Below are 25,426 nucleotides of genomic sequence, written 5' to 3' on the forward strand. Positions count from 1 at the left end.
ACGCTGAGAGAGAACCGACGAGCTTTATAGGAATGCAGATGCAAATGTTTACAATGCGACGTCACTGCTGTGAGTCTCGTTGTCATGGTTAGCGCTGAAGAGAGCACATCTCATTGGAGCACACAGGTTCGGGAATCTTCGTCACTGCGAGTTGCAGTGGACTGTGGACAAAAGCATATTATATATAACGTTACTGAATATATATTTTACATGTTTGGTGCTGTGTAATATTCTGGGATGCAGTAGAATATGGAGACAGACGAATATAATTAAAGACAAAAGCGGGACATTAATAGAACAGAAAGTAAGCCTGGCTAGCACACTCTGACAAACTTGTGGTGAGCTTCTTATTATCCAAGATCGCCATCTAGCGGTCACATAACCTAATAGCAGGTTACTTGCTACTAACCACCCTCTACGGCCAAAAGGTCCAGCATTTGTCCTTTTAATTATTTCTATGTGATTTAATATTATATAATATATTTATTATATAATTAATATATTTATATTCAATATATATTACCGTCACGTCTGTGTTTTTGAGGCTGTTTGGCATCACATCGCTCAAACCACTTCAGAAGGTGATCTGGGAAGCATTCCAGATGAAACTGGACAGATATAATAATTTTTTAGAAAAAATTAATACAAACAAAATAAATGATGACCTTGAGAAAATCTGACCTGCGGCTGAAACACCTGTAGGTGCGCTTTAACAGCCACAGTTCTATTAAAAACAGGTTTACCATAAGCATAAAACTATAAGTATGAAACATGTTTCATCATTTCAGGACTGAAGCCAGGGGGGTTCAGAAGACCCAACGCTCACTGACAAAGGTCCAGAATTTGTCCCATACATGAGTTCATTTGTCCTATTTTGACTGCGATGCCATCATAAATAATGAAAATAATCCATCGAAAAAGGTAACTTTATTATAAATCTTGGACCTTTTTTATTAAATAAAAATGAGCAATAAAAAGATGTGAAGCACCAGAAGCGCACCATATTAAATTAATTTAATTATATTTGGGCTAGTGTTGATTTCCAGGTTTTTAGAAAATTTACTTTTTTTATCAAAGAGGCTAGACAAATACTGAAGAATGAATTATTATTGTTTTATTATTATTATTATTATTATTATTATTATTATTATTATTATTGTTATTATTATTATTGTTATTATTATTATGTTTTAATTATTATTTTTTATTGAAATGGCCAAATTGTGATTGAGGACAGTTGAATGTGCTGGCCAGTTTGTTTTTGTCTAATAAATGGTAGTAGTAGTTTTTTTCACTTTAAAACGTTAACAGATTGATATTTTTTCCTAATGATATATGCTGTAATAAATGTGTATTTTAAAAATTAGTCTTATTTAAAAAAAGTTTTATTGCAATTTTTAGGAAATATTTTTGTACATCAAAAAGTGTGGTTATGATGACATCTAATTAGCTAATCCAGCAAAAAAATACTAAAATGCAGTATTTAAATCTCATAATCAAATGGAAACTGAGGCGTATAACTGCAAAATAGTCCACTTTTTGATAAAAAAAGAACCCCCCCCCCCCCCCCCCCCACCAGACGGGCACACGCTTGCTGCTTTCACTTTAACTGTTGGTGGACCCAGATAAACTAAATGACTACTTTTAAAATATGTTGATAAAACAAATAAATACCTCGCTGCTTGGTGTATTATTACCGTATTAAGTATTTACGTGGTGCTTTTATTATGCTATTTTTGTCTGCTCCGAGTCTTCAGGCCGCGCTTATTCGCTTCGTGAGTCCAGAACGCGGGAAAATGAAGAAGAAGTGAAGAAGTCTGATTGGTCGCTTCTCTCGGACGGACGCGACCAGGAAGTGCTTGTGTGTTTGGGGACGTCAACACTTTTCCTCGAGCACCTCTGATCATTCTCACCTCGTTCACCGACTCCGGGAGCCGCTTCATGGAGGAGCGGCGGGGAAATTAACGTTAAAGTCGGTAATCATCACAGATCGTGTGACTTTTGTGGGCAGAATCGGGTTGATGTTTGATGATGATGATGGCAGCAGCGGGCAATGAGAGTCCAAACAGAAACAGTGAAGACAAAACATCCTCCCGAAGACAGAATGAAGGTAATAAACATCATTTTATTCCCCGTGTTGCTCTTTTTTTAAACGCCAGGCTTAAGGTCTCGATTCTTTGGTTGCCAGATCAGATAAATCGAAGATGTAAATGAACCTGTGCCGAAAATGTACCTTGGTAACCATAGTTACCGTCCAAATTACACATTCATCACTGTTAAAACACATTATAATATTTTTATATTTCTTCTGTTCATATAAAATGCTTATACCACAAGTAGTACTATATAAATACACGGCATAGTATCACGGTGCTATTGTGCTGTCATCTGTAAGCATTTCTTAAATGTAAATGTAGAAGTTACCGTGGTGTTAAATCTCTTGAATTACCATGGTATATGAGCTTGACAGTGATGATTAGCAAACTATTATGGTTCTTCCCCCACAAAATGTGGGAACTTCTTTCGTAAAGCCACTACATTGCAAATATTTTCGTTTATATTTTGCTAATTGTTATGAATGTACAATAGCAACAGTGATATCTTAAGTTCAAGCCTGATTCATTAGATGCTAGTTTATATTTATTAGATTCCAGCACCTATTTTTAAGATTCTAGTGCTTTTAAAAAATATACTAGTGCTTACTTGTTAGACAAGACTACAAAATTATATCGAAATCGCCATATCTGTTATAAAAATCGCAATTAGATATTTTCCCCAAATAACACAGCCCTAGATACTAGTATCTAAAAAATAAGCACTAGTAGCTTGAAAATAGATACTAGTACAGGTTATAGATTAATTGTCAAAACGACTTCTATCATGGCATTTGGTATCATGGTAAATATAAAAAAGCACTGTTATTATTATAACAGTAATTGCATTTAATTATTTCTAATTATTTCTACAATATTATTGTCATCACATTATTATGTTGTATATTGTTACAGTTCTTTTTTATTTTTGTTTGTGAGGGTAGTTTTTTTGTAGAGACTGAATCTTAATCTTAAATCAAAAAGCGAAATATGCCACTATTTTCATTATTTTCACCATTTTGCACTATTCCTTGTTTACCTTGTAATAAAGGTAACGCTTCGTCTATGTTTCGTTCTAATTTAAATAAAATAAAAAAAAAACTATTAATTCTAGGGCTGCATGATATTAGAAATATTCATTGAGATATTTAGTTTTTTGTGATATATAATGCAATATGAATAGAATTTCACAATATGACTAATAATTCTATTTGGAAATAATTCACCATTTTAAATAGATTGTGATGATTTTGCACCTGCGTAAAATATAATAAGCAAAAATACAAGCGTGAATTTAATCAAAACAAATATACAAATTAAATAAAAAGGGCTTTATGGTTTTCTGGAGACTAACAATATTGAGACAAAGAAAATAAAGAATCAAACGTAAAATAACACTAAAACCTTTTATAAAACTATTCAACAACATGCATTCTTGTCTTGAAAAACTTTATTGATGCACTTCAAATGTTGACTACTATAGTCTTCATTGTAGAAATAATTTAATGCAATTATTCTTTGCTAAAGCTACACATTTTATCAAGCCCAAATGGTTTAAGTTTACTTGAAATCTTGCATAGTCGCATGCAGACCTAAAGTAAAATCCGTGTTTTTTTGGTAAATTACAATCCCAACTCAACAGTGCAGATTCTGCGATGTGACTATTGCAGATTCTCACATTGCAATATCAATCCTGAAACTACATTTTGCGCAGCCTTAATTCATTCAAGTAAATTTTTATATCTCCACTGTAATAAAAGATGGTTCTAGATCACAGCAAACTCCGCAAACCATAAGCATTTATTAATCTAGGGTCATTTTCAAAAAAAAAAAAAAAATAGATGTAGAACTAACAAACATAGCAATATTTATAAATCTGCATATTTATGTAGATTTAAATAAAGACTTTATACATTTTTGACTGTTAATGATAGAAATAACTAAATTTAACTTCACATCATTTAACTTGGTTTAATGTTTTTTATTATTATTTATTTACCAATTTTGAGTAAAAAACATACTAATTAGCTGCACTATATGCGCAAATTCCCATGCAAGGGTGAAACACTTGAGTGATTTGCTCATCTGAAGTACTTTGACGTTCCTCAGTCATTGTAAAACTGAGGTATGCGAAGAAACATTTATGTTAGCCATTGACATCTTGCAGACAAGCTCTTTTTACATGCTTCCTGTGTCTTAAATGAGATTTGACGGCGTGGCAGAGGGTGTGTATTACCTTCGTCACTCTCATTTATGACTTTCTTTGCAGAAAAAAAGACTTCAGCACACACCGAAAACTGGCAAAACAGGATCACAAGTTTCACAATTCCGGTTCATCTTGCCTGCAGTGTTCAAGCTGTCTGTAGAAACTTGAGTTTCATTGTCATTAGAGTTACATTTTTCTAATGATATTCTGTTTTTAATCTCTGTTAAAACGTCCTTTTTTACCCATCTAATCTTTTAATACCATTTAATTCAAATATTAGTATAATCGTGCCTGTTTGGTAGCCAGAAATACCAGTTTCCAGTGATCTGCTTTTCTAAATTGAGCTAGTATAGTGTTTCTCTATGCAGTAGTGTGGTGGATGAATGAAGCGTCTGTATGCAGGGTGTTTCTGCAGGGCTAAGCAAACATTCACCTGATGCCGGCTTCAGTAGGTGTGTCTGAACTGAAAACACAAGCTAAAAGTTGACTAGCGCCATTCAGAAACATTTACATGTTGTCATTCTGCAGACGCTTTTGTCCTGAGCGACTTACAATTGAGGAGGCATTCAGCGATTCAACAAGAATAGGCAATTCACACAATATGGGCTAATTATATAAAGGAACACCTAGTGCCCAAAGAATTAAGTGATAGAGTTAGGAGAAAGAGAGTGTTTATACTAAAGCCTGGTTTAGTTACATTTTTTGAGAGGTGCGCGTCAGCGACGCTCATGGCTATGGTGAGGGCTTTGCGTCCACACGTAGGCTGTGCCGGAGCATACACATGCGCTTGATGCAGAAGTATAAATCAGCCTTAAATGTGGAAGTTCTTGGGGGCTGGCTGCAGTACAAGTCATAAAGCCCCCCCCCGCCCCATGTTAACCCACGAGACTTGAGCCCAAATAAAAAAAATAATTACACTTGCAATAAAATGTCCTGAAAGATGGTCTTGGTCAATAGAGGCACTGGTTATCATGCTGATATAGGTTCAGATCTTCATTTTTGTAAACTGAGGAGGAGATTGAAATGTCAGTGTTAGATTTCTGTCTGATTATCATGATAAAATGAGTTGTTCAGCATAGGGTTGTAACAATATACCGGTATGACGGTTTACCACGATTTGAACGTGCACGATTATCATACCATGAACAATTGCATATCAACGGTTTTAACCCTTAAAGACCGAGACAGCCGCCCGCAACTAAAAATAAGTATTGCTCTTAAATGTTTAATAACTTTTGATCCGCTGATCCGATTCATACAATTCAAAGATTGGCATAAAGAAGAGAATCTCAGCTTTCCAGTGATGTATCACATAACATTCGCGGACTTTCAGAGGCTCCGGAATCAGTGCGGTTACGTCATCAACATTTGACAACGCTGATTTGACAAAGAAACGCTCGTCACTGTGTCTCCGGACAAATCAGACATGATACATTGATGCATTGTCCCTCCTCCATGCCCAGATTGGTTCAAACTCGCTATATCACAACCAATAAGCATAGGTTTCGCTTTTATTTGTGGACCAAGCTTTTTGAACAACACGGAATGAGAGATAGACATACATTTATGCGCGGCTAAATAAAACGCAAAAAAAAAAAGTTTTGCATGAAATAATTCTCATTCTAAGTACTTTTGCATGCACAGCAGCACAGAAACATGACAAAACAGTGACACAGCAAAGACGAACTGCTGCTCTTGCTGTTTTCAAAAGACGCAAATGAAGATGCAGCTGTTTGTCTGCATTGCAGACAATCATATCCAAATCCATGCTGGCACATAGAACCTAAGGATGTTCCATATTGAATCTAGTTTCGTTATGTAACTATTTATAGTATAGTAAATATTTATATCTATTTTTTACTGAGGATTTGCACCATGTTTATTTGGACTTTATTTGGACTTTGACACATTATTTATTATTTTCTTATTTTTATTTGTTCATTGTAAGTGGTGTTGTTAATAGTAACTAAAAATATATTATATGGAAAAAGTCAAATTTGCTTCACTGTTCTATTATTTTGTAACATTTGTAACATACCGTATACCGCGAAACCGTCAAACCGTGGTATTGTTTTAGACGATTATCATACCGTGAAAAATTCATACCGTTACAACCCTAGTTCAGCAGTATACTATACTTTCTGACATACAGGATCTGATGGTTCACTGTTTATTTGGTTAAATGTGGGCTTTTGTTTGCTGATACACGCCAAACGTTAGCCATGTCAGGGAAAACAGGTGATCGTTATCTAGCAGTACTTCTTTTTATGGGTCTGAAATAATAATTAGGAAGACAAAACTAATGTTAGCCTATCTCCTGTAACATTATTCAAACTTGTTTTAAAGGACATCTCTGACATTTTGAGTTTCGGCATGTTATCAAGTTAATCTACTGAAATTGCTGTTATAAAATATTAAACATTCTAGAAAGAGAATCTTATGTAATAAATGGAACTGTAAATGTTTTATATATATATATATATATATATATATATATATATATATATATATATATATATATATATATATATATATATATATATATATATATATATATATATATATATATATATATATATATATATATATTACACATACATACATACATGCATACATAATTTACCGTTGGCTTTTTATTTGAAAACTCCTAATAAACATTAAAATGAATGTAAATTCTTCTTTGCCAGATTTAAAGCATTGAATAAACCAAATGAAAACGGAGGCAAAGAAAAAAAATAATAAACAGTAGCGATGTTGCAGCAGCTGATAGATATAAATACTGCAAAGCTTATTGTACAAATTGATAAGGATTATTTTATATAGAGCTGGGATGTGCAAATATCCTGTTGATATTTCGAAATATTGCTTTATCTTTTGCTAATATGAACGCACAATTTTTCTCGCATGGTAAATAGCTTTCCATGATGTGTATATTTTTGGTCCTGTTGATTATTAATTAAAAATAAAAACCTTTCTTGTTTATGTTATTGTTATTTTACAAATGTTAGTTCTACCCCTATGAAGATAATAAATACCAACAACCTGTTATAAGAGAAATATTTTGTGCTCATAGCTGAGTCTAACTCAGGCTAGAGTGTTTGAAAGATCGTTTATTTTGCTGTCCAACATATATTGTTTTTATTAAATTATTAACAGCTTACAACACACAGTTTATTAATAAATCATATTTTATTACGTGTTTTTAAATGTAAGTGCTTATATTTGTTTAGGGAACCTTTGTTATTGTACAGATACGGGCTGTCAAATGAGAAGTTCGTGGGGTGTGGTTGATTTGACGTACAAGCGTTTGGTTGGAAGCTCCACGGCTCCACCTCTGGCTCCGTCTGGTAGTCCGTTCTGCGCATGCCCAGGCTTCAATTTTAGCAGTTTTTTGTGACAGTTAGTGCCAGTTATGTGGCATTTTGCATTCAAAGCTTTCAGTGGGAAAAGGCGATGTTGCATTACCCATATTTTTTATATTTTTAAATCATATCATTGATTTATACAGGTGGTTTGTCAAATCCACTCACCTGTATGAAGCTCACATCATAAATACAAAATTTTTGTATAGATTTGGAGTAGTTGTAAGAAAGTGTCTTGTGCAAAAAAACCTTGTGCAAGTGTCAGTTAAAGTGTCAGAGAGATGAAAGAGTGTGTTTTCTACAGGTGGTTTGTCAAGCCCACTCACCTGTGTGGCACACTCAGAATTGATAATGTTTTCGTGTATTGTAGTTGTGGTGAGAGAAGACAGGGTCCTGGTTTTGTTTACAGGTGTTCAGGTGATGGCATAAGGGATTGGTATACATAAACTGTCGCTGTAATTCTGACGTCAGTTTTTTAGATCAGTAAATTCACCATCCTTCTATTACATTTTCACACTTTTAACAAAAGAAAAGAAGCCACTCTTTGTTGACTGAAATGTTTTCATATGTGTGTTTCTTGCAGTCAACAAGAAGCTGAAGTACACCAGTCTGGCAATTCTGGTGATCCAGAATGCGTCGCTCATCCTCAGTATCCGCTATGTGCGGACGCTTCCGGGTGATCATTTCTACACCACATCGGCTGTGGTGATGGCAGAAGTTCTTAAAGTCATCACCTGTCTGTTCATCATCCTTATACAGAAGAGAGGTGCGTTCACTAGACACTACACAGCCTGTCACGTTTACACTGAGCATTAAAAGGAATAGATGTATACTGGATTGTTTTAGGACTTCTGACATGGTGAGATGAGCAATGATGATGTTGAGTTTTGCAATTAAAAAATGTTATAATTTCTCTAGAGAAATTCTATTTTTATTAGCCCTTTTTAAATAAAATAATTAATACAATGAATAAAATACTCAAATAAATGTGTAATATACATTTATCTAATTTAATTATATCTTATATAAGTCAAGGATCAGTAATATCATACAAGTGATGTTTTTAATTTGTGTGTGTGTGTAAATGCAGGTAATGTGAAGAGCTTCGTGTCGTTGTTGTATGACTCTATAGTCATACAGTATTGGGACACGCTGAAGTTAGCAGTTCCTTCACTCATCTACACTTTACAGAACAACCTGCAGTATGTGGCCATTTCCAATTTACCAGCAGCCACATTCCAGGTAAAAGAGACTTGCAAGACTATCTGTAGTGCTTGTAGATTTTTGTGATGTTTTTGTTTTTTCTTTTATTTAAATAGAATTTTAGGTTTTGGCAATTTTGTTACTACTTGTAATATTTCTCATAGCTTTAAATGTGTTATGTGCTTGCCATCACTTATTATTTATACAGAAATAAAAGTGTGTGAAATCATAAAATTATTTATTTATTTTTAATTATTTGGTTAAAGATAAAATTAGTGATGTGAATTTTTATTTATTTTTCCAAGTGGTTTTAACGGAGAGAAGATTTGTCAAAACATTTTTATCTTAATAATTAACTTTTACAGAGTTAGTGTTTCTTCCCATACTGATAAACTTCCAGTGAACAGTTAATGTGACATTTTGTTTTTCAATTTTACAAGGTTCCTTTCACAGCATTGATGTTGTGATGTAGTTAAAATATAATCAGTTAAATAGACTTGAGCGTTCATTTAGTTGTTCAAGCATAAAATGAGCTGAAAAGCCATTTACACATACGTGCTCATCAGGAGCAGCAGGCCAGCGCAGAAGCTCCATTGATTGAAAATACTGGGAAAAAATCATTGTCTATATTTTAAAGACATGGCACAGAAAAATGGAATTTAATGCAGTGTTTCTTGTACATTCTGAGAGCCAATTTATATCGTATATCAATTAGACAGGTCATTGGGGAAAAGTGGTTTGTTCTGTAGCCAATCAGAAAAAAAACATTCTTAAAGTCCCCAAGAAATCAAAACTAATCATATGTTTTTGTTAGCTCACATTGCTAGTTTTGTGGTGAATAATTAATCTGTGCATGTCATTAAGAAAAACTAGTTCAACCTTGTGATCTTGAATTGAAATGTGAAAATGGACTTCCCGTTTGTTTTCAGTTAAATTATCAGACGACGTGATTTTGATGTAATGGGTGTGGCTAAAGAGCTTAGAATGACCAAGAGTCGACACTCAATAGAACGTTCCATTGCAACAGCAGCGCCCAGCAACAGCCCTGGATTCCGCCATTTTGGAGTGAAAGTGATCGGCCGTCCATTGGATCTCATTACTGTCGCGATGGCAAGCAGCTGCTTTGTTTTTTATTTCTTTATTTAAAAAGTGCATTAAAGCTGAGATACAACTTGAAAGACTACAATACAATACTTATTATCACAATCATCAGCACTTTTAATAGTTTATTTTACAGACTTATAATATGCTGTTGTTCTATTGGAGTTTTCATTCCAAAATGGCCGCTAAGCCCTCTTGTGGCTGTTTCCCAAATTACACCAGAGTGTCGCCTCTTGGTCATTCTAAGCTCTTTGGTGTGGCTAACGCTGCTGCAACTGTCAGTTTTGAGAACAAACAGGAATGGTGAGCGGGAGGAGTCTGTTAGGCTGTAATAACTCTTCCAAAACCCCTTTCCTGATCTTTCAGAATGAAATGCCTACTTTACTACCTCCATTCAGCCCGCGGTAGAAAAAACAAGACACGTCCACTGTTTGCTCATTTACAATTCTGTTTCTTTTGGAGCTGTGTTACAAAAAAAATAACGATCACAGCTTCCACTTCACGGGGACTTTAAGGTAGCAAATAATAAATATATAATATATACTGTAGATATATAGCTGAAATCAGAATTAATAACCCCCTTTGAAATTTTTTTGTTTTTAAAATATTTTCTAAATGATCTGAACAAGGAAATTTTCCCAGTATGTCTGATAATATTTTTTCTTCTGAATGAAAGTCTTATTTGTTTTATTTTGGCCAGAATAAAAGCAGTTTTGAAAATTAAAAAAAAAAAATTAAGGTAATTTTTGGCTTCTTTAAGCTATTTTTTTCTCGATTGTCTGCAGAACAAACCATAATTATACAATAACTTGCCCTAACCTGCCGAGTTAACCTTATTAACCTAGTTAAGCCTTCAAATGTCACCTTAAGCTGTATAGAAGTGTCTTGAAAAATATCTAGTAAAATATTATTTACTGTCATCATGGCAAAGATAAAATAAATCAGTTATTAGAAATTAGTTATTAAAACTATTATGTTTAGAAATGTGCTTAATAAATCTTTTCTTTGTAAAACAGAAATTGGTGATAAAAAAACTTAGGGAGGGGGGGGTTCTAATAATGACTGCAACTGTATACATTTCACTTTATGCTTTAACATATTTTTATTTATATTATCATTTATTTTAGCACTTAAAATTATTTCAATTTGTTTTTCCAAAGCTAAAAAGAGATTCATAATTTTTTTTTAACATGACATTTGGATCTTTTAAAATCTAAATTTAGATTAAGACAATATTTATCATGAAAGAAGCAGGTTAAGTTTGGTAAAAATGAAAAGATTGCAGTGACGTGTATTTTGATGACTTCCCCTGCAGGTCACATATCAGCTGAAGATCTTGACCACGGCTCTGTTTTCAGTGCTGATGCTGCGGAAGAGTCTGTCCAGGATCCAGTGGATCTCTCTGGTGCTGCTGTTCGCCGGTGTGGCCATCGTCCAGGTGGAGCAAGAGAGCGGCAAGCAGAAGGAGGCCGTGACTGCGGCCAACCAGAACTACTTCAAGGGTCTGCTGTCCGTCATCATCTCCTGCCTCTCCTCGGGCTTCGCCGGCGTCTACTTCGAGAAGATCCTGAAGGGCAGCTCGGCGTCAGTGTGGATGAGGAACATCCAGCTCGGGATCTTCGGGACTGTTTTGGGTCTGCTCGGCATGTGGTGGAACGACGGCGCCGCCATCGCTGAAAAAGGCTTTTTGTTTGGATACACACCAATGGTGTGGGGTGTCATTTTCAATCAAGCGTTCGGCGGCCTCCTGGTGGCCGTTGTGGTGAAGTACGCGGACAACATCCTCAAAGGCTTCGCCACTTCTTTTTCCATCATCGTGTCCACCATCACATCCGTCTACCTCTTCGGCTTCCACGTGGACCTGGTCTTCACGCTGGGCGCAGGATTGGTCATAGGAGCCGTCTATATGTACAGTCTCCCCAAAGCGAACACCAGCACTTCCAGCACAAGCACGGCTTCATCCAGCAAAGCAGGAGAATCGGAGCTGGATGCGTTCCTCCCAAAGTCAGTCCTGGTGAAATGAGCCAACTAAAAGTGTCTTCTCTGTGTCCCCTTTCATTAATCTCTCTCCGGGTGGAAATCTCAACTCTATTCACTCTTCGGCTTTCTTTTTCTCTGCTGCTGTGGGGTCTAAAGCGTCTGCTTCAGATTAGGATATTTGTTAAAGGGATAGTTCACTTTTAAAAAATTACAAATGAAAATTCTGTCATTGTTTACTCAGCCTTTACTTGTTTTTAAACATTTATAAGTTTCGTTCTTCTGTTGAAACACACAAAAGAAGATATTCTTAAGAATGCTGTAAGAATTGTCTTTCATAGTAGGAAAAAAATACGATGGAAGTCAATGGTTACCGGTTTTGGCTTTCGTCAAAATACATTATTTTGTGTTGGAGTAAAATTCTATCATTGTTTACTCAGCCTTTACTTGTTTTTAAAGCTTTAAGTTTTTTCGTTTGTTGAAACACAAAAGAAGATATTTCAAAGAAAGCTGTAAGAATCGACTTCCATTGTAATTATTTTCCTACAATGGAAGTCAATGGTTACCGGTTTTTGGCTTTCTTCAAAATATATTATTTTGTGTTCAAGTAAACTTCTGCCATCATTTATTTAGCTTTTACTTGTTTTTAAACCTTTACGAGGTTCTTTCTTTTTTGTTGAAACACCCAAAAGAAGATATTTTGAAGAATGCTGTGTAAATTGACTTCTATCGTAATTTTTTTCCCTACTATGAAAGTCAATGGCTACCAGTTATTGGCTTTCTTCAAAATATATGAATTTGTGATCAAGTAAAATTCTGTCATCATTTAATCAGCCTTGACTTTTTGGTTTCTGTTGAAAGAAGATATTTCGAAGAATGTTGCAATCATTGACTTCCATAGTATTTTTTCCCTGCTATGGGTCACAAGTCAGTGGTTACCGGTTTTCATCTTTCTTAATATATAAAATATCATCTTTTGTGTTCAACAGAAGAAAGAAACGGATAAATGTTTGGAACCACTTGAGAGCGTAAATATTGACTACATTTAGATTTTTTAGGTGAACTGTGCCTTTAAAATGTTTGGAAAGCACAAATCAGAGAGGTTTCTTTTCTTTTTTAAATACCAAAAATCAACCGTGGCATATTTAGTTTTCCTTTTCACAAGCATATCTCTCTCTCATTTTAGAATCTATCTTCTCTGTTGGCCTTAAACAGCATATTCCTGTTAGACAGCTTGATTTTCAGGGAAGAGGATGTGAATATTGTGTGTTGAGGTAATGAACGCTGGGCTGGATTGACTTGAAAACTGATGGGTGAATCTCACAAGAAAACTGCTTTAAATTTGAGGAGGAAATGAATGAAAGGATGTTAAAGCTATAGTTGACCAAAACGGAAAATTCTTGCCATTGTTTACCTTTTACGTATCACAAATCTGTTTGAGTTTCTTTCTGTTGAACACAAGAGAAGATATTTTGAAGTATGCTGGAAACCTGTAACCATTGACTTCCATAGCATTTCAATTAATGCTATAAAGGTTGAGGCTTACAGGTTTTCAGCTTAAAATATCTTCCTTTGTGCTCAACAGAAGAAAGAATCTCAAACCGATTTGGAACCTCTTGAGGGAGAGTAAAAAGTGAGTACATTTTCATGTTAGGCATCCACCATTAAAGTGACATCCATCACTTTTAGTTTCCACATAGATACTCACATTGTGAAAATGAATCCCATTTGACCCCTAGACTTGTATTTCCACACAATGTAAAAATGATAATAATAGTTCTCTTTATTGTAAAACACTTCTGTCCGCATACAAAATATCTTTAGAATAAGAACTCCTTTATTAACATGAGTTGTTCAGCAGTTATTCAGTTATATGAATGTTAAATATAATATAATACAATATTTATTGCTCTATTATAAGCAGATGAAACTTTATTGTGAAGTTACTTTATTATTTTGTTTTCATTATTTAATCATCTTGAATTAAATTCAGTAAAACACTCACTATCATAACATGTACATTTAAATAATTCCTTTCTTACCATTTCATGCTAACAAGATTTTATGACAGTAATGTGCTTATTTTTTATTAAAAGTCACAATGCAAGACTTGCCAATAATCTATAAAGTAGGCTGTGTTGTGTGTCATACGGTTTTTGAATTTATAATAATTATTTTAATTATTTTTTATTTATAATATTATATATTATAAATAAGTTATATATTTATTTATAAATAGAATAGAATACTATATTTATTGCTCTAATATAAGCAGATGAGACATTATTTGAAAGTTACTTTATTATAATCATTATTTAGAATTTAATAATCTTCAATTAAATCTAGTAAAACACCCGCTATCATAACATAAACATTTAAATAATCCCTTTTTTACCACCTCATGCCAGCAAGAATTTATATAAGTACTTTTATAAAAAGTCACAATAATAGTCAATAGTCCATAAAGCAGGCTTTTTTGTGTCATAAATACTTTCTTTACATCTTTTCTTCTATTATTTATTAGATTTCTAATTTGTTTCATTGATTTATTTTTGTCCGTGTAATTTAACCCCGACCTCATCCTTACTGTAAAACACTTCTGTCTGCATACAAAATACCTTTACAATAAGAACTCCTTTATTAACATGAGTTAGTCAGCAGTTATTCAGTTATATGAATGTTGAATAAATATAGTACATTATTTCTTACTCTAATAAAATCAGACGAGACCTTATTGTAAAGTTACTTTGTTGTTGTTGTTGTTATTATTATTCATAATTTAATCCATTGATTTAAATTCCATAAAACCTCTACTATCATAACATGTGCATTAAAACAATCCCTTTCTTACCACCTCATGCTAACAAGCATTTTTAAAAGTCTTGTGTGCTTATTTTTTATAAAAAGTCAAAATGCAAAACTTGTCATTAATCCATAAAGCAAGAACTTTTGTCTGTCATAAATATACTTTCTTTTAATTTATAATATAATTATTTGAAATCTTTTTAATTTATAATATAGTATTTTATTTATAAATTTATTAGAGCAATAAATATTGTATTATATTATAAGCAGATGAAACCTTATTTGAAAGTTACTTGATTATAATCATTATTTATAATTTAATCATCTTAAATTAAATCCAGTAAAGCACCCACCATCATAACATGTACATTTAAATAATCCCTTTCTTACCACCTCATGCCAGCAGGAATATATGAAAGAAATGCTTATTTTGATTAAAAAATATATAGTCCAAGAGTCCATAAAGCAGTCTTTTTTGTGTCATAAATATACTTTCTTTTATTTATATTCTTCTTATATTATTAATTGGATTTCTAATTTGTTTCATTGATTTATTTTTGTCTGTGTAATTTAACCCCGACCTCATCTTTACTGTAAATCACTTCTGTCTGCATACAAAATACCTTTACAATGAGAACTCCTTTATTAACATGAGTTGTTCAGCATTTATTCAGTTATATGAATGTTAAATATAATACAATACAATATTTATTGCTTTAAAATAAGCAGATGAGACCTTATTGTAAAATTACTTTATTATTAATATTAATATTATTATTCATAATTTAATCCAAATGAATTAAGATCCATAAAACAGCTGCTATGATAACATGTACTTTAAATAAACCTTTTCTTATCACTTCATGCCAACAAGAATTTATATTAGTCTTGTGCTTATTTTTATAAAAAGTCACAATGCAAGACTTTTCAATAATCCATAAAGTAGGCTCTTTTGTGTGTTGTAAATATATCATTTATTTTAATTTATAATATAATAATTGATTTCGTAAATACATTTTAATATAATAATTTAATTAATAAGAAAATATAATACAGTATGTATTACTCTAATATAAGATGAGACCTTATTGAAAGTTACTTTATTATTATTATTATTATTTTTATTACTACAACTACTTTTATTATTATTCATAATTTAATCCACTTGAAGTAAATTCCGTAAACCCCTACTATCATAACATGCACATTAAAATAATCCCTTTCTTACCACCTCATGCCAGCAAGAATTTAAACAAGAAATGTGCTTATTTTTACAAACAAAAGTCACAATGCAAGACTTCAACAGTGCATAAAGCAGGCTCCTTTTTTCTGTCATAAATAAACTTTCTAAAAAGTTTTTGGTATATTATTTATTACATTGTTTCATTTACTTTAGTCTGTGTAGTTTAATCCTGACCTCATCTTGATTACACTCTTCTTGATTAACTTCTTGTTAAAACTACTTAAATAAAATGAGTTGAAACAACACAATTTTTAAGGTTTTTTTGGACACAACTTAATTATTTTATGTTCAGTCCACTTACATTTGTAAGTCCGCATAATCGATTTGTGTTGGCACAACAAGAAGAAATTGGGAACCCAGCATTGTTTACAGTGTACATTTGTGAGATTCACCCACAGCTGCTTCCTCATGCTCCAAGTTCTTTGCCAGAGTCGTAGTGCTGTGTGATTAGAGAAAGAAAATAATGGCTGAAAAAAAGGCTGTCTACCATGTTTACAGATGAAACATGGCAATACCTCATGGCAGAATCCAGTGGCAAAGAGCTCGACCGAGTGGTGTCTGTGGCAGTAATATATGGCACTTTGTAGCCTGTGTGTTGAATTAGTGTTTTTGGGATTTCCAGATGAAGGGATGCTTTTAAATCAGCTTGCAGGGAATAATAAGCCCTCCTTACCAATAATGCATTGTGTTTGAGATGTCATAATCGACACTTGGCTTGGAAAGGATCTAATTTACAAACTGACAGTCTCCTAACACACTGTTTCTCAACGGTGTTCCTAGGGGACCACCAGTTTTGCATATTTTTCTTGTCTCGTTAACCAAACACACCTGATTCAGATCATCAGCTCATTAGCAGAGACTGGAAGACATGTTATGGGTGGGATAGACAAAGGAGACGCCCAACACATGCAGTGCTGGTTGTCCTCTAAGAACGTGGTTGAGAAACACTTCCTTAACACATGGCTTCCGTGCGGATTCTTGCTTTTTCCACTTGTGGTTTCATCTCCGGCTCTTTTCCTTTGCAGAAAACTGACTAACCCTGTCATTTTCTAACTTTAACGGCACCTTAATGAAGGCTGTTTTCTTTTTTTTCTGTGTGTGAGAGGGACTAGTTTTGCTTAACCAACAAATGGTTAACGCTGTGCCTTTCTCAAATCAACTTGTGACTGAATATATATGGTAACTATATATATATATATATATATATATATATATATATATATATATATATATATATATATATATATATATGTTAATATAATTCTTACACTGTACATAATATCAAAGTACTATATCTTCTTTTTATGATGCAAAAAAAAAGGAAGACCGTGGATTTCTCTTTACGTTGTGTATTGTACAGAGGATTTTTGTGCACATATTTGATACAGAAATGCCAAAACTGTTCTCAGTAAATCACCTCAAGAGCTCGTCCTGATTCTGAATGTTGTTTTCGTTTATTTTGTGATGTTTTTTTTTTATTTCGCAGCAAGTAAATGTTGAGGTGATGGATGGATCATGGGTTTGAGTTTGGTTGTGGTTTTGGTCACGTGGATTTTGTTGATCTTGAAGGGTTTTATTTTTTTAATGCATGATTGAGATTGTATAAGCTGAAAAGGACTGGGTTAAGCGCTGCTTGATTATTTACGAAACAATTAATGACGTTGAGTTTATTTTTTTATTTTTAATGATTTTGAGGGAAGGAATGTGGCCTGATTCTGTTTACTTTCTTTGTTTACATGAGCATAAATTGACTTTTGACACTTCACAATGAGGTCTTGTTTGTTAGCATTAGCTTACATCAACTAACAAAGGATAAACGTACACTGCCTGACAAAAGTCTTGTTGTCGATCCCAGTCGTAAGAGCAACACTTAATAACTTGACTTCTAGTTGATCATTTGGAAAAGTGGCAGAAGGTAGATTTTTCTGATGAGTCATCTGTTGAACTGCATCCCAATCATCACAGATACTGCAGAAGACCTACTGGAACACACATAGTCCAACATTCTGACAGGAATCAGTCAAGTTTGGTGAAGGAAAAACCATGGTTTGGGGTTACATTTAGTATGGGGCGTGTGAGAAATCTGCAGAGTGGATGGCAACATCAACAGCCTGAGGTATCAAGACATTTGTGCTGCCAATTACATTACAAACCACAGGAGAGGGCAAATTCTTCAGGAGGATAGCGCTCCTCACACTTTAGCCTACACATTAAAGTCGTTAAAAAGCAAAGAAGGTCCAGTTGCTCCAGGATTGGCCAGCCTAGTCACCTGACATGAACATTATTGAGCATGTCTGGGTTAAGATGAATGTATTTGGTAAAATAAGTGTAATCTAGACGGCTTTGCCTTTCAAATAAGCCACTTTTAATACCAAATGTTCAACTAGAAGTCAAGTTATTATTTGTTGTTCCTAAAACTTGGATAGGCGACAAGACTTTTGTCAGGTAGTGTATTTTTACAGCATTTATTAAACACTTTAGCTTTGGTAAAAACTGAGTTCTTATGTCAATTCACACATCAAGTAGTATAAAATGTTAATTTTGTTAAGCAATTAAAAATAATAATCAGTGTGTTTCTCTTGTTAGCTTTTAAAATCAAAATAAGTGAAATGTTAACAAATTAAACAACATTGTAACGTGTTACTTTAAAGTCAACATGAAACCATGTCTGACTCCATTTACTCAGTTAGATGTTGTTGATCTTAATTAACTTCGGGACTAGTTTTTTTTTAGTTATCTATAAAGCAGTAAAAAATGCAATAATTGTCAACTGCATATTATAGTCGATTACATGTCAGATGAATCGTTACATTATTTGCAAAAGAAAATGTTTATATTGTAATGATTTATGTTTTATGTTTAACTAAAAATAATAAAAGTTACTAGACTTAAATCACATTTTAACAGAAAGAAATCTTGTATAAATATGTATATTCAGCATAATTTATTTTAACTAGTCGCCTAAGAGACATTTATCAAAGTTTAACTTGTACTAAATCCAACTAAATTATAAATGAAATACACGCATAAATGTCTAAACAACTACAACTTAAACTAAAATTAAAGTGTAAACAGAGAAAAATAGAAACAGATAAGCTTAAATAGTATTTTAATAATATCAAGAGTCCGTTTTGACAGCCTTTTAACTAAATATTACTAAAAGTAACTAAATATTTCAGCATGAGGATGTATTTCCAACTGAAATGGAATATTAAGTAGGGGGCAGGACTTAATAGTTGTGCTCCTCCCCTCATCTTTTACACTAAGCAAAGAAATAGTTGGAGGGATGTGCAGGGGCGGAGCTAGGGGGTGGGAAATTCATAACATATTCATAACAAGGAATTTAAAAACCTCTTGTAATAGTAATACATTTTTTTTAATTCCCCCTGCAAACATTTAATTCCCCCATGCTATTCAATTTCATACACGACACTCCCTTCTCCTCCTATTCACTTTTGTCTATAAAAATGTGTGACCACTAACTAACTGCTGCCCCCTGCATGGCCACCCTTCTGAAAAATTTATGGCTGCATCCGAAACCGCTTACTACTCAATAGGTGCTGCATTTGAATTTAAACGTACTTCTCTGCCGTTAGAAAAGTCCGTTCAATACAGTATGGATATGGAATTCGGACGTACTACATCCGCCATTTTGTCATGATCATGTGACCAACCCATACAGTTGTGTTCCTTCACTCCCATTCATTAATTCTCTGATGGGTCATCGTTGGATAGCGCAGCGTGAATGAGATGCACTCTTCAGAATCTTGCCGGAAGTAGTAGGTCATCGAAACGCAATCTCACAGCAATTCGTAGCTTTTTAATTTAGTGGCTAATTTGTATTAATTCGTATGATCTAATTCGTACAGTTTAGTACGATTTGCTCATCACCCAATGACGGTTGGGGTTAGGGGTGGGGTTGGGTGCCACACCTTCTTTTAAAAATCATACATTTTCATACGACTGAACTCGTACGAATTGGCCACTAAACCGTCATAACGTAAAATACCTACGTTTCCTCGTGAGATCCGGCTGGTCATACGGGTACTTCTCGCATACTGATTCTTGAATTCTCGGACATACTACTCAGCTCGCATACTGTTTTTAGCGTACTATATAATATGGAAGTATGCGGTTTCAGACTCAGCCCATGCCTCCGCCATTGGGGGTGTGGCTAAGGATATTTCATCCAATTTGTCAAACTGACATCATCAGAGAAGGACGGTCATTTCAGAGTGGAAGCAAATGATTAGATTTTGATTGAAGATTACCCAAAACAAAGTTTTTTTTTCCAGTGGATTAACTTGCAGGGATTAAATGTTCACTTTAGGATTAATAAGGTGTGCTAGCAAAATAAACATCGTAAATTTGACTTTAAAGTTCATGCGAAATCACAATTTACAACGTTTATTTTGCTAGCACACATTGTTATTCTTTAGGTCAGGCGTTTCAAACTGCGATCGCCTTATCCACCCCCAACCCTACAGTTCGCGATTGACTCCTCCACCCACAGCTCCCCATAGCTCTTGAGTTCACGATCTTCTCTCCCTTACCCCCTGCCTCTTTCCGCTCTTCAGTTTGAGCTTGAGACCCCTGCTTTAGGTGAACAATTACTCTGTGCAAGTTAATCTACTGAAATTAACATTTGTATTTTAGGTAATCTTTAATAAAATCTGACCATTTGCTTTTCGCTTGGAGGGGCGGTCCTTCTCTGATGTTGTCAGTTTGATAGTTTCAGTCACAATATTCTTAACCAGGTCCCTCCTACAGTGTAAAACCCAAAATGTTAAGGTAACTCAAAACATTTGAGGAAACTGATCGCAACAAAGAGACTTTAATCAAATAAATACTGTAGCATTTTATTTTGATGGAATATTCCATTTAAGTGCATCAACATACTGAAATAAGTCTCAGCAACTTTCGATTTCTGCAGTCTTTAATGTCCTCATGAAGTAAAAAGAGTCGCGAACATCATTTCATGTTGACTTTGAAACACAAATATTAATGTTACCAGTTCCCTGCAGGTCTCAGGCTGATAGTCTAGATCTCCCATCACTGGATTGTTTTCAGAGACTTTTTCAGAAACTATGAGCCGAAAGTGGCCTCAGGCAGCTAAAGTCAGTGTGTGTGTGTGTTTGTGTGTGTGTGGTTATATATATGTGATCTAGACATATGTGTGAGTGTTTGAGAATTTACTACAAGCCATTTATTTCTGACACTTATGCTTAACGTTTGACCATCATGCCAATCTTTCGTATTTGGTTTTGATGGATTCTTATGGTGGTTGCATGTCAGAATGTGGTTTAAAATAATTATTAGGGTTTTATTTTGTACTTTTCGCTCGTCGGCTTGGTTTTTAAACGTGAGCCGATCGCATGTAGAGGAATATGAAACGTTGCACATGTCCGGTTGAGATTTTTTGTTCTGTTGAGTTTTTTTGTGTGTCGACTGTCAACACGTCACGATTGCAGAAAGACTGCACAGATTTCATCATCACAGCAGATTAAAGAGGACGGTCTCTGTAAAGCTGGTCTCTGGCACTATGATCAACATTGTAAATAGTCTGTGAAGAGCTGAAGTAAAGCCACTGCTGGCTGATTTCTTATAGTGGCCTCTTTCTTGAGGCTGACAATAAACATCCAATAGAGAACAGAGTTTCTGTTTCTTATATGAGCCTCAGAAGTCTGTCTTTCTTGTGTGTGTGTGTGTGTGTGTGTGAGTGTGCCTGTGCCATATCAATGATTGGAAATAAGTTCAATCTGATTAAATTGTGTAGCTATATGAAAAAAATACTGTAGGTAAAAATTATTCGTCCTCCTATGAATATTTGTCAAATATTTCCCAAATTATGTTTAACAGAGCAAGGAAATTTTCACAGTATTTCCTATAATTTTTAGTTTTTTCTGGTGAAAGTCTTATTAGTTTTATTTTGGCTAGAATAAAAGCAGATTTAATTTTTTAAAACAATTTTAAGGTCAATATTATTTGCCCCCTTAAGCTATATTTTCGATAGTCTACAGAACAAACCATCGTTATTCAATGACTTGCCTAATTATCCTAGTTGAGGCTTTAGAAATATCTATTCATTTATTATTTACTGTCATCATGGCAAAGATAAAATAAATTAGTTATGAGAAATGAGTTTTTAAAACTATTATGTTTATAATAGTTATTTATATATATATATATATATATATATATATATATATATATATATATATATATATATATATAATGTGTGTGTGTGTGTGTGCGTGTGTATATATATATATATATATATATATATATATATAAAAAAGTCTTTTATTAACTTACAAAGCCCTTTACAACCTTGCACCCGATTACCTCTCTGATCTTCCTCACTGGTACACTCCTCGGCGCTCACTGAGATCTTATGCTGCTGAACTGTTGTCAGTTCCAAATTTTAAGATGAAAACATTTGGTGGCGGGGCTTTTAGCTGGATATCACAGTTATGGAATACCACAGTTATGGAATTTCCTGCCGTTAGATATTCGTCAGGTGAACTTTATCTCCAATTTTAAATCCCAGGTTAAAACCTTTCTGTTCAGGATTGCTTTTAATGATTTTCTGGATTAATACTATGTTTTATTTCTCTTCTGTCTTGTTTTTATAATGTGCCTGTGACATACTGTAAGGTGTCCTTGAGTGCTTTGAAAGGCCCCTACAAATAAAAGGTATTATTTTTATTATAATTATGTTTAGAAATGTGTTAAAATCTTATTTTTGTTAAACAGAAACTAGGGAGAAAATATAGAAGGGGGCTAATAATTCAGGAGGGCTAATAAATTCAGACTTCAACTGTGTGTCAAACTGTACAGCGTGGTTTATTTTGTTGCCATTAACATGAACTAACAAAGAACAACCGAGCAGCAACTATTAATATGTATTTAAGATCAGAAGCTAACGTTAGTTCATGCACTGTGATTAACAACCTAATTAAGCATTTAAATGTCACTTTAAGCTGTATAGAAGTGTCTTGAAAGATATCTAGTCCAATATTATTTACTGTCATCATGACAGATAAAATAAATCAGTTATAAGAAATGAGTTATTAACACTATTATGTTTAGAAATGTGTTGAAAAAAATCTGCTCTTCGTTAAACAGAAATTGGGGAAAAAATAAACAGGGGGGCTAATAATTCTGACTTCAACTGTATCTATACATATATATATGAACACACACAAATTAACGGTCCTTCTTCATTACTTATTAAAAAGCTTATAAAATCAGCTTTCAGTGATGTAACCTGTATTTTCGGATGTTAAAAGTTGCTGCAACCACAGCAAGTTATCAGAGGTGATGTTTCTCAATGTCTGCATGACTGTACTAACTTCTGTCTAAACCCTTGCTAAATAACATCCCGGCACTTCTTGCATTCAAATACCTGGCCAGAAGACTGCATTTTGAGATGGTTTTCCCACTACAGATGGAGCAAATTTCATATCATCTTCACAGAGCTTTATCATGCCAGACTATCTCAAAGAGAAAAGAGAACAATTATATACAGTGCGGGAAATAAGTATTGAACACATCATGTTTTTTCCAGGGAATAATATTTCTAAAGGAGCTGTTGACATGGAGTTGAACCAGATTTTGGAAAAAATACAAACAATACAAACATAAAAACAATCTGAAAAATGAGTTATGTGTAAAAACAATAAAATGACACAAGGAGAAAATACTGAACTACTGAAATGTATAAATAGTTTATATAAAAGTTTTTTTTGGTGATAGCAGCTTAAAGACGCCTCTCATATGGAGAATGAAGTCACAAGCATTGCTCAGGTTTTCACAGACTTCAACAGTGTAAAAATCTTGATGGTTCTGTGGGTCTCGTCTATCAAATCTGATCTTTATATTGTATTTTCTATTGGATTCAAGTCAGGTGATTGGCTGGGCCATTCCTCAGCTTGATTTTCTTTCTCTAAAACCTTTAGAGAGTTTCCTCGGTTGTGTTTTGGATCATTGTCTTGCTGAAATGTCCACTATCATCTTCATCATCCTGCTAATGTAGATGCTGGACTGAAGCAGCTAATATTCATTTACAATGAGGAACAGCAGAGGGTTGCTGGTGACTCAATACTTATTTCCCCCACTGTAAATAGTTTTTTGTACCTGCTAATATTGAGTGTAATCAAAACAGGAAAAAAAAATTTAGTTACAAAAGGTGTGTCGCATACTTCCAGTCATGTGAAGTGTAATATACATGCATACACACATATATTTAATGTGTCTTTAATGTATCTTTTCTTCTCTCTTTTCTTCTGCTTCTAGTCTGAAGGCACCAGGAAAGAAGAAGGGAAATTGAACAAACATGATACATGGGAAGAAATTATGAAAACTCGTTATGCCTACAGGTCCAACACTCCTGCTTTATTTCCAAAAGAAAAGAATTGAGGGTTATATTTCAAGTGCCTTAAAGTCTGATTGTGTTGACTTACTTTATAAAACCTCATATTTATGTGATGCATATGATATTCTGATCGACTGAAGTTGTATAACGCTAATGTAAAAAGGGATATTTTGTGTTTTGAATGGTGGAACTGGAGATAGAAATAGATGAAAATGTCCTCGTCTTACTTAAAATTCAGAAGGTACTGTATTTTTTTTTTTTATCAATGTTTTATTTATTTTTACTTTATTTGCATTCCTATGCTTTTTGACTAAAGTGTTTTGCAGTGTTGTGCGTTTATTGTAGCTATCTTGCTTGTTTTGTATTAGTGCCTTATATATTTGGACTGTTATGTGTGTGAGCATTACAGACCTTCTCCAAAGTGCACTTTCAGGTGAACTGTTCTATACATGAATCTTACTCCAGATGATGAAAGATGATTTTTAGATGATGAAATCTGCATCTCGGACACGTTGTGGATGTGTAAGTTGCCTTTTCTTGGATTTGGTCATAATGTCTAGGCCTTATTGACTGAGATGCAGAGAAATATGCAAAGCATCATTCAGCCGCTTGAACAAAATCATCCTTCATCCTTTCAACGTTCGAATTTAAAGCAGAACTAAATGTTCAGTCATTTCAGAAGATTAATAAATCTTATGGTTGGAATAAATATTGTTTTAAAATCTGATCTGCCTTGTTAATGTTAATTGGTGAAATAGAATTACATTACATTTTGGTGTGTGTGTGTGTGTGTGTGTGTGTGTGTGTGTGTGTGTGTGTGTGTGTGTGTGTGTGTGTGTGTGTGTGTGTGTGTGTGTGTGTGTGTGTGTGTGTTAAACTCACTGGAAAAAATTATTCAGAAATAATTCATTGGATTTACTCAATTTTTTACGTTAAGTAGCTGTAAACAATTTATTTTGGCTGAATTTAAACAAACAAATTAAGTAGAATTTTATTCAATTTAATTTGTTTAAATTCAACACAAATAAATTGTTTGCAAGAGTTTTGCAGACATCATTT

The 25,426-nt window shown here is 33.8% G+C and overlaps 1 protein-coding gene across 3 annotated transcripts; it reads left to right on the forward strand.

The window, feature by feature from the left end:
• The first annotated feature begins 1,901 nt into the window (after positions 1-1,901).
• slc35a2 (solute carrier family 35 member 2) lies at positions 1,902-25,094 on the forward strand. 3 transcript variants are annotated; one of them, XM_068222960.1, is made up of 6 exons: positions 1,906-2,110; positions 8,245-8,427; positions 8,752-8,903; positions 11,281-11,969; positions 13,528-13,575; positions 24,289-25,094. In XM_068222960.1, exons 1-6 carry the CDS (start codon positions 2,029-2,031, stop codon positions 24,320-24,322), a joined length of 1,188 nt encoding a protein of 395 aa, XP_068079061.1. In that variant the 5' UTR covers positions 1,906-2,028; the 3' UTR covers positions 24,323-25,094. The 3 variants fall into 3 exon arrangements, with proteins under 3 accessions (NP_001123545.1, XP_068079061.1, XP_005166767.1); XM_005166710.5 differs by lacking the exon at positions 13,528-13,575; NM_001130073.1 differs by lacking the exons at positions 13,528-13,575; positions 24,289-25,094 and having other exon boundaries at positions 1,902-2,110; positions 11,281-11,988.
• Positions 25,095-25,426: the final 332 nt, after the last annotated feature.

Source organism: Danio rerio, chromosome 8, assembly GCF_049306965.1.
Source record: "Danio rerio strain Tuebingen ecotype United States chromosome 8, GRCz12tu, whole genome shotgun sequence".
In the NCBI taxonomy this organism is placed as follows: domain Eukaryota; kingdom Metazoa; phylum Chordata; class Actinopteri; order Cypriniformes; family Danionidae; genus Danio; species Danio rerio.